Raw genomic sequence first — 10,588 nt, 5'->3', positions numbered from 1 at the left:
TTGAAATATATTAAACATGAGTGTGTCAAGTCTGCAAGCATTAATACCGTGCGTGCACTTGTATTAACTCTGAGTCTGCGAGCGAGAGAGATCACTTTTTTTGGCTCACTCAGTTACAAAAAACACAAGCAGTCTTTGATCACGGCCGGATGTTCTCCGAGTCAGATGACTCCGATCGCACGGGTATTACACACAATGTTAAACAGACCCGGGACCCGAGGTAATAGATTCGGACCCGACCCGGGCTGATGATTTAAAATATAGACCCGAACCTGTACGGGTCCCGGGTCGGGTCCGGGGTCGACGGGTCTCGGGTGCACTGTGAAGACCTCTACCATAGCATATGTCTGATCAGCGCAATAACTGCTGTAGACATTGATGGGGGTTAATCCCCCCAATAATTAGAAATTGCTAAACCATTTTCTCAAATATTGCCTATTAGAGAGAGAGAGAGAGAAATGGAGGTTGCTTGTATTCGCTTCTGTGCGTTTATCTTTTTAGAGTGAGTTTACTTAAAAACAGCGATTGTATCCTCTCGTCACTGGAAAAAAAATATGTAGCGATTCAGTATTTAAACTGTATTTAATAAAAGTCGTAGGGCAGCGTTGACAAGTTTATTTTCTCCTGGATGTGTGAGCTGCGCGTTTTCAGATACCTGTGTGTGTCAGTAAGCAGCTCATTAATACAGAACGATAATTAAAGGCTCTAATGCATACCAGCAGCACACCAGTATATGTGTGTATTGTGAGAGTTAGATGATGAATGATGACATGTGACAGCATAGTAGTGGTGTCCAAATCCTTAGGGGACTATTTTCACCCCTACCCCTTGACACCCGGTTTCAAGGGACAAGGGGAAGGGGTAGATGAAGGGGGAGGGGTATAAAATAGAATTGGGATTGGGCCTTAGGCCGGCGACACAATGGATGCGTGGCGCAAGCGTCTCAGCTGCATGGTGTGTCCATTTTTTATTTGGCTCCCATGTCAACAGGTTAGAGCTTGCAGACTGCCTGTGTGAGACACGTGTGTCAGGTGGAAAACGCGTGCATGCTAGAAATAGAACCGATGCCTATTTTTCACGTGACACGCAAGCATGTTGGAAGCGTTTCCAGGCAACATAAAGTAGGAAAATATGTTTATATGTAATTTTGTACACAAATATATATTCATTTATTACATATTGATGTTTGAAAGTCTATAGGATGATTCAGATTCAGAGAAATGTAATTAAAAAAATAAAATAATTTTCCAATATTGCTTTGTCTCCAGTTCCACCATGTTCTAAGATTACAACCTATCTGGAGTCTCCAGAAGGTTTCAGGTTCTCAGGAACTTAGGATAGGTAAAGAATCCTAAAAATGTACCCTTGCTTAATAAGAATAACATGCAGTGTTAAGAAACACATGACTGATTTTTATAGGCTTTTATAGATGGATAGGTTGAGAGTGATATATTTTATTCAATGTTTAAAATTGAAATGTAATATTGAACTTGTCGATGGTTAAATTAGTTTTCATGAAAGTTGCAAAGTGCCCCTTGCAGATCCAATGTTAGCCACAGGTTTATGTGATTCGTAATATGATCTTCCCTGAAGTAAAATTAAGAAATCATCGAGTGTATACTCAGATATACCTAATAAACCTTTTGATGAAATGTGGCTCCCATCTTCTCATCTTACTAGAGCCGCGTTTCCACCGCAGGAATTTTACCCAGGAACTAGGGACTTTGGCCTGGTACTCAGTGTGTTTCCACCGCAGGAACCAGGAACTAAATTAAGTTCCGGGTAAAAAAAAATGCCCCTCATAAAGTCCCTGCTGGCGAGGTGGTACTTTTTCAAAGTTCCGGAACTTTCGGGGCGGGACTTGGGCGCTAAACATCCTGATTGGTTGAGTTCACGCAGCATTGGTTGAGTTCAACCACCATTTATTTGGATCATTTTCAAAATATTACTGTTATTGTGTCATGAAATGTAATTTTAAATGTATTTCAGGCGAGAATGTAGTTATTTAAAACTCAAATATGTGGTGTATTTATAAAGACAGCGCCTATTTAAAAATGTGTTTCGCCGATCTCAGAGACGTCAACTCGGCTAGACCTTCTGATATGTGCCGCTGGCTCTGATGTCTCTTTAGTGGTTAAACATAAATTGTAATACGTTATGGGTAAATCTAACAGGTTATCTTTGGTCTGTATTCAATTTATCTATATGTTAAAGTGAAAATAAATAATATTTTGTTTCATTGGCTGTATATATACACATATCCCTGAACTAAGTACATTTCTGCAGCTGGTATTTTGTTTAACTGAAAATGAAAGGAGGCTGTAGTATTTGATGTCATAATTTGTTTTATTGTAAATGTATAGTGAGGAAAATTGCAGTAGCCAAGGCGAGCTAACTGAAGTTATCAAGTACACTGCTGTTTGCAGATTTACCGGATTTGCGTCGTCGCGGACATCACACTCCCGAGATGAATGCACAAAGTCTGAACTACCGAGGATGCACGTCCAAAATCAGCACACTTTGTATTGAGAAATGTGCGCAGACCTACTTCACCAGTCTATTTGCCTAATTTCCCGGTACTTTACACCGCGGTGGAAACGCAGAAAGCAACAGGTCTGGGGGAAAATAGTTCCTGGTACAAATTTTCCGGTTAATTTCAGTGGAAACACGGCATAGGTTTATCTAACTGCTCAAAGAATAGAAGGTTTTACATAATTTACATAATTAAAGTTACCTTATTAATTATTCCACATCCAATTTTATGCTTTTCCCACACAAATTATTTGTTTCCTTCTGTCAATATGTTTTTTCATGTTTGTATGCTCTGGGGTCAGGTGCATTAGTTTTTTTTATTTCCTAACATTTTAATTGAAGTAACACATTAAATTGACAGTTCTAATAATAATTTTAATAACTTGATTAAATGAGTAGATTTAATATGGAATTGCATTTGTTTTTAAATTATCTGTTTTTGAACATGAGATAGTATTATTGCTATACATGTCAACATTATTATAAATTATTTTCAAAAACTTTATATCTTATTTAGGGTAATGTTATTCTGAGTCAAAAGTATCAATTAGCTTACTATATTTATAAAAAAAATATCATCAAACAATTATGTTAATTTAGTTTATCTTAGTGAAGGCTATATCTTTAGATTTTTATAATTTATTATCTTCTTGTCGGTACACTGGTTCACTTTAACAACTGCATGTTTTCTGCGTAAAAAATGTGGCCCCTTTACCAGAGAAGCACAGTTTGTCACAAAATGCTGGGCTGGGAAAATGTAAAATCACTTTTCCCAACAATAACAGCTCTCTGTACAATGAATTTTGTGAACACCTGTTAAGTGCTTATCCTTTGCTGAGAGAGGCAGGAGGCTTTAAAATAATGAAATGTGGAAGGAGTCAGGCACTGACACAAATACCAGTGGCAAACTCTGTCAACAGTGTGAAATTCCTTTGATGTGAGAGTAGGCTCAACAAGGCTTTGGTTTATATTGTAACACTACAGCAACCTATTTACATAAGAACCAGAAGTAAAAGAATGTTACGTCCGTTCTCGTGTTTTAAAAATGTGTATATAAAAATGATTTGTCCCATTATAAAGGAGGAGGAAGTTGTTGAAATATGCTGATTGTGTCACAAACATGTAGCTGTCCACATCCACATCGGTCTTCATCTACATCCGAGTGTTCACTGGAAAAAAAAGAAAAGGAAACGATAGAGAAAGAAAATACAAACGCAAAGCAATAATGTTTAACTTAAATGAATAAGTGTATGTCTGTTTTGGAAAAAGCTAACAGTGTTTACAATACAGTTCAGAGAATCTAGTTTGTTTTTATGTTTGATACATACACCCCGTAATTACACGAAATGAGAGGGCAACAAGAGATCACTTTAAGAAAAGGTTTGTAGAACATTTTATTTTACTTGTCTCAAACCACATACGCAAGCCCAAAGTGCACGAGCACCACTACAGCTATCGAAAAACATAAATCCTGGAAACAGGTTAATCTAGTTTTCCACTGTATTGCACCTCAACGGTACAGTGCTGCTGAGATTAGCATACGCTACTCTTTCAACAGGTACATTTTCTTATGGAAATTTCTAAACCAAACCATGTTACATAATTTCCCCATATTTTCAGCTGTGTTGTTTATTTTAATCTCCATGATCTCACATAAAGTAAATACCTTACTCAACGTTGCAAATTCATCTTGCAGCGCTGTTGGACTTACGTTATATCGATATAACAACAGGATCCCTTTATTACTATTCTCTTTTATTTAGCGATTACAAATTATATGATACATGTAGTAATATAATTCTGTTAATCCTGCTTTAAAAATATATCATTTGTCATTGAACTGACCAGGTAGACGCCACACACAACTGACGCCCCAAAGCAGAATGCTTCAGTATATCTCAGAAACAGTATGATGAGCATCGAAAGCATGTTGTCCATATACTACAAACACACAATACAAAATGCTATAATTGTCTATATACACAATACTAAAGAATATGTGAGAAATGTAAACCTGATTGTCTGGTTTGGTGAGGTCCTGTCATGACAACCATAAAATAACCTTTAAAGAACAAAACAAATCATTGTGTGTCATCACTTTTCTTTGCATTGTTACTGTTCAATCAAACTTTTAAAAAAAATATTCTGTGTAAATATTTGTCTGGAATTTAATGTTACCAATGCTTTGGCAATGTACAGCCTTTTTTACTACCATGCCAATAAAGCCACTTGAATTTTCAATAGAACAAATGTATGTGTCAATGAACACAAAAAGTTTGATTAAATTAAAACCAAATCTACATGCTGATGCCTATAGACAAGCAAAGTCTGAACACAGCTGTGAGTTTTTCTGCTTCCTCATTTTATAAAGAGAAACGAAAAGAGATGTAAAATAAACAAAACCACAAACCACTGTACTTGCCATTTGTTTGCTCATATATAAGTCCCTCCTCCCATCAGATCTATATTACTCTTTTGAGTTTCATAATACTGATCCATCTGTCACGATCAAAACAAGCGAGAGGAACTATGTGGCTGTTTTTCTTGGATTGAGACCAGATCTGAAAAAAGGTAATTTCGTCATGTCTGCTGTTTGTGAGTTAACGGATTTAAAAAAATGTTATTGGAAGCTCTGCAATCCTCTGCTGCTTTTACAGTGCTAAACTGTATTCAAGACATGAGATTATATTATAAACATCAGGAATATATAAAACATAATTCAGAGAAATGTTTCACTTGAGGAAAAGGATCCAGAATACAACATTTTCCTAGAGGAGTTTACGAAAGGAAGCTTTAATCTCGTGTTCATGTAAGTCTGAGTACATTTACTCATTTATTTAATTTGCTGCTGTTTATTTCACTTACAGTATCAAACGTCACTTAAGTCATGAGGACGACTACAGCTTCCTGCATTGTTGGCAGAGTCTATTTACACTAACTCCAATGTGGGATTCAGATAGTCAACATTATAAAAGACAGTAAACTGTCAGCAGCTTCAGTGATGTAGATGGTAAAACTTCTGTCGTACTCATTTTGACGTGATCAACCCAGATTAAAATCCGCTTTTTGGCTAACATTTTTCTCCTTTCTCGAAAAAGTATTGGGTAGGGTTAGGATAGGTGGCATCCATTTAATAATTTGAAATAAAATTCAAAATGTACACTCAGCAAGTTATGTCATACTTTTTTATAATGTATTATAATACTGATGTGCAGATAATCGAAAATAATAAATTTTTATTATTATATATCAAATTTAACTCACAATTGTTCAGTGAAACTACTACAATATTTTATGGTCTGACCAATGAAGGTGAAAAATAAAACAGCTTTTGTCAAACTTTTAAAGTCAACTTGACAATCTGAAGTCTTATAAATCGTACAAATTTCTGGTATGGATTTCTGATCAGTTTACCTGGTAACTGTTGACGTCTAATGTCATTCAGCGGAAGAGTTCTTTTGACCCTGTGGTTTTACAACGACGTCCATTACAGAATAAGTAACCTTGAAAAGGTTCAGAGTCACGATTTGTAGTATTTTAGAGTTATTTTCAGTTATATTGGAGAATAATGATCTTCAGGTAGGTTTATGATTTCTTAAAGAAGTTTTGTTTTCACGAAATGCATTATACTTCATGCATAATAAACGTTTCATATTTGCGCTCATATTTGGCCTTGTTTGTTTAGGTCCTCACTTAAAGTAGCATTAACAAACAAACGCTTTAAACATCATTAATGCATGAATCATTGTTTGAATAATTAACAAGTAACAGGTTTATACACAGAGAAAAAGCTGAAACAATTATTTTGGTTTAGCATCAGCTCGTATATTAGCATGGTTTAGCTTTAGCATGTATATTGCATTTTTATTTAAATTGTTTGGCTTCTATTTTTATTTGCTAGTAATTTGATTGGCAGAGTCTTACAGAGCATTAAAGATGAAAATGTTTTTCCAGTAGGGTAAATGGGTGCTTCCTTAAAAACAAAATGTACTGCTAAATTCAGAGTTTAGCATCTGCAAGATAATTATACAATATCTAATATATTATGAAGGGGAATTAATGGAAAAATGTGTTAATTTATGCATTTTGACAATTTGAAATGAAATCCAGTTATTTTTATATTATTTCTAATTGAAAGGAAGATAATGACAATGGATTATTCATTCAGATTTAACTATTAAATTAAATTTAAAATTAAATTCTATTAAAGTAAACAATAAAACACCAGCAGCATCATGCTGTCTATATAAATTCAAGATTAATAAGGAGTAATTTTGATTATTGTGTTGAGATTTAGAGAATATATGTGAGTCTATTGGAGTTAAATTTCTGTGTCGTGAGACACTCCTTTTCACATTATAATCAGTTTTGTATTACTGATAGAAAGTGTTAGAAAAGCTTTTGCATTCAGCTCTTTTAATGTTTTGCCTTGATTTTAGACTAACAAGAAAATAAGTTCCAGCTTAATTACTATTATTTTATTTTTTTCTGGTCATATTAAATAAGTTAACGGAACATGTTTTCTTTTCTGTTTCTCCAGTGGCTGCTTTTTCTGTGTGTTTGCCGTGCTGATACACAAAGGTGAGCGTCTGAACAAACTGAAAGATAAATTCATCAAACGAACTGTTTCCAATCAAAGTTTCTGTAATTTCAGTGCGTCTGCAGGTCACAGTAGAGGGTGTTATCGGCGGTTCTGTTGTCCTGCCGTGTTCCTCAACTCAACAGGATCTTAAACTTCAAGACATCTGTGTTCATTGGAGACACAATGACACTGAGATCGTGTATGATATAGTCAAGGGTGCAGATGTAGTTTTGGTACAAAACACGAGGTATAAGAACAGAGCTAAAACTTTCTCTGACGAGTATCTGAGAGGAAACTTCTCCATCAAACTCAACAATCTTCAACACACTGATGGAGGGAAGTTCAGCTGCCTCATCACACCCTCAGATGAACAGGAAACTATACAACTGAACATCGAGGGTTTGTGAAATTAATTTTTTCATTAAAAAAAAAAGAAATCGCCTGAATGCTCATGTACAGAGTATAAGTGAGTATAGAGTATACGTGTATTACAGTGCAGTAATGTTGATTTCTCTGAACTTGTTTTGTTGCAGAATTAACAGCAGGAAAAGGAAACAAATCTGTTGAACAAGCAAACCATGGATCAGCCCAGACAAACACTGGTTTAATAATCTGTGTTGTTGTGATAGTAATTGTATTAATTTTAATATCTGCAATGATCCATTTCATGTATCGCAGGAGAGGATTTCAGGCGGCCGTATAGAAGTAACAAAGGCAAAATGAAGGTACACTTTCTCTCATTCTGACTATATTGTAAGTCGAATGCTACATTAAGCTGAATTTGTACAGCCTTCTTTTTTCAGTGTTCTTGCTTCATGTTGAGTTTATCAGGATAATTAAAGCTTCAATATTTGGTCACTAAAGCTCTAATCACTAATCTTTTTCTCAACACATTTCCAGGATTGGGCCGTTTTCTTCTGAACTGGACAGATTGTTTACTGAACAATAAAAACAAAGCTACTGACCAGTGTTTTATGTTTTTGTTTTACAGAAAAATAAGACACCATTCTGTAGTTATGAAAAGGCAGTCTTAATTTCCTCAGATGTTTATGGAAGGGATAATGTACATCCGCTTCAGGTCATGGTCTTGATCACCCTGTCAGGGTTTATTATGAGAGAACACTGGCTGGATGTACATTATCCCGCTTATTACACGGCTACTTGCCACATAAGTAAATAATTAGAGACCGTACACTCTCTCTGTCAAAGCTTCTGTTATCTTATCTGCTCAAGTAGTATTTTCTGTTGATACTCTAACAAGCAACTCTAACAAATTATGTCACAGATGCAAATAAAATTATAAACTATGCCTTAGTATACGTACAGTAAAGCAAAATGTAGCGAAGCATGCATGGGAAATAACCTAGATACTTTTAAGATTTGCTTTTAGAATAGCTCTCTGAAACAAATGAAATATTATTAAACAGCAATTAACTTGCTCCAGCTCTTGACTGTCTTGCTTTCTACAGGGACAGGTTCAAGAGTTAATGTCACGGTCTCCTTCATCTGCTGAACAAATCAATTAAATTTATCTTGTTTTTTTAAATGATCCCTCAAAGAGGAATTAAATCATTGACTCAGTCTGATGTGAACAGACTCTCCTTCCACGTCATTGTCATTAATATAAAAAAGAGCAAAAGTATCATTTTAATTACCCATCAAACTGAAGCTTGTACTAAACCAGTGTTTTTGAAGCTTTTCCAATTAATTGGATAATAAGTAAAGTACACTGCTGTATAAAAAAACAATAATTGATATTCTATATATGAAGTATTAATAGAAACACAATGCATTAGAGTGTTCAGTTCTTCATCCATAATGTTCACACTCCCTCATTTTGGATATGAATAAAAAAAACTGCAGAAAAACTAAATCTCTCAGCGAACACACCTAACTTTACTGGGGGGAAAAGAAACTGCAGGAGACCAATTTACAGTTTAAAAGTGAGAGAGACACTTCCCCCGCTTACAAACATCTTAAGTTACTCTCATCTTTGTAACAAATAAATATTAGCTTGGATGCTGTCCTTTTACTTAATTATTCACTTGCCGTATCTACACAAAATGGCTGTGTGATAAGGAGTGCGCTGGGCAACTCTCCTGCAGCTCATTACAAAGTGTTGTCATACTTGCAAAGACGGGAAAATTTGCCTCTAAATGTAAAACGTCAATCACTAATAATTGTGCAAATGTTAATTTTGCAAATATATTCCGTGGTGGCCTTAGTTATCATTATTTAAGCAACAAAGTATGAGAGGTGGATAAAAAAAGATAATTTATATCACCAAAAAAAATCCTCAAGAAAACACTGAAAACTTTTAAATAATGTAACTTCATACTTTAATTTTTTTTTGTCTCCTCAGCAGTGACTTTAAATTTTTTTTGTCTCCTCAGCAGTGACTTTACATTTTTTTTGTCTCCTCAGCAGTGACTTTGATACCAAATTCTATTAACGCCTTTCTTAAGTTAGCTTACGTTAATGTACGTTACATCAGCCAGTCTGATGCAAGCATTTTTAGCAGACTAGAGCAGGGGAACAGTTGAACATGTTAAACAAATGTTTCTTATTTAATTCTCTTAAAGCCAGACTGTCTGTTTAGCAGCTGATGGAAAAAAGGGAATTTTTGGTGCTTTTGTTCTTGCACACATTATATATATACACACACATTTTATAAAATATAATAAAAATACTCCTGAGTTTAAATGTCTTTCTAACTATGTATGTACAAACTATACCACCTTGGTCCTGTAACAGTCCTGAATATGAAACCGTTGCTATATCATCCGGTTCTTTAGGTGGCACTATAACAAAAATCTAGGGTCCTTTAAACGGGGGGCCCATAGCTAGGGTCATAAAACTGCAGTCTCCGATTGTGCAGGAACATACTATTCAGGGAACACCAAGTTCAACAAAATTAACCGAACATGGCATTACACGTTAGTGATACGTGGGTCAGATTTTTTTCCAACCCGCGGGTCCTGCTTTTATGAAAATATTTGGCCCGCCCCACAAATAAAGTAACATTTATTTACCCACCCTGACTTGCGGGGTCCGCGGGTTATGAGATGACCCATGCATCGGGGACATCAGGCAAGTTTTGTTGCTGCGTAGACCTTCGTATTGTAACCTTATCAAAGAACCTAATAAAATATCAAAATATATATTCCAAATATTTAATTTTTTTTTTTTTTATGACCCTCCCCGCAAATAAAGTGCCAATTTCCTTGGGTTATGAGACGAAGTTTAAAAAAAAAAGAATTTTTTAATTTAATAAAAATGCATTTAATAAAAAAGCTTTTCTGACTTAGACTAAAATACAAAAAAAAAAAAAAAAAAAAAACATTAACAGTTATTTAAAATATTTAATTTAATAATTTATTTGGCTTTATATTTGTTAATTATATCTGTCTCATTTAACAGGTAGGGAACAAGTACACCGTTTGAAAATACATTTTTAACATTCAAAGACATATA

The 10,588-nt window shown here is 34.9% G+C and overlaps 1 protein-coding gene across 1 annotated transcript; it reads left to right on the top strand.

Annotated features, from left to right (window-relative positions):
* Positions 1 to 5,246: 5,246 nt before the first annotated feature.
* On the top strand, positions 5,247 to 8,636 carry LOC113048445 (ICOS ligand-like; the record flags this gene model as incomplete). The annotated part of the gene is made up of 5 exons (XM_026210240.1): positions 5,247 to 5,341; positions 7,073 to 7,113; positions 7,187 to 7,513; positions 7,648 to 7,839; positions 8,015 to 8,636. Coding segments are annotated over 4 exons (633 nt in total), but the record flags the coding sequence as incomplete, so codon positions are not given.
* Between the last annotated feature and the right edge of the window lie 1,952 nt (positions 8,637 to 10,588).

This window comes from Carassius auratus, chromosome 29 (assembly GCF_003368295.1).
Source record: "Carassius auratus strain Wakin chromosome 29, ASM336829v1, whole genome shotgun sequence".
Taxonomy (NCBI): Eukaryota; Metazoa; Chordata; class Actinopteri; order Cypriniformes; family Cyprinidae; genus Carassius; species Carassius auratus.
The sequence above is the reverse complement of the archived record's forward strand: the minus strand, read 5'-3'. Positions and strand labels throughout refer to the sequence as shown.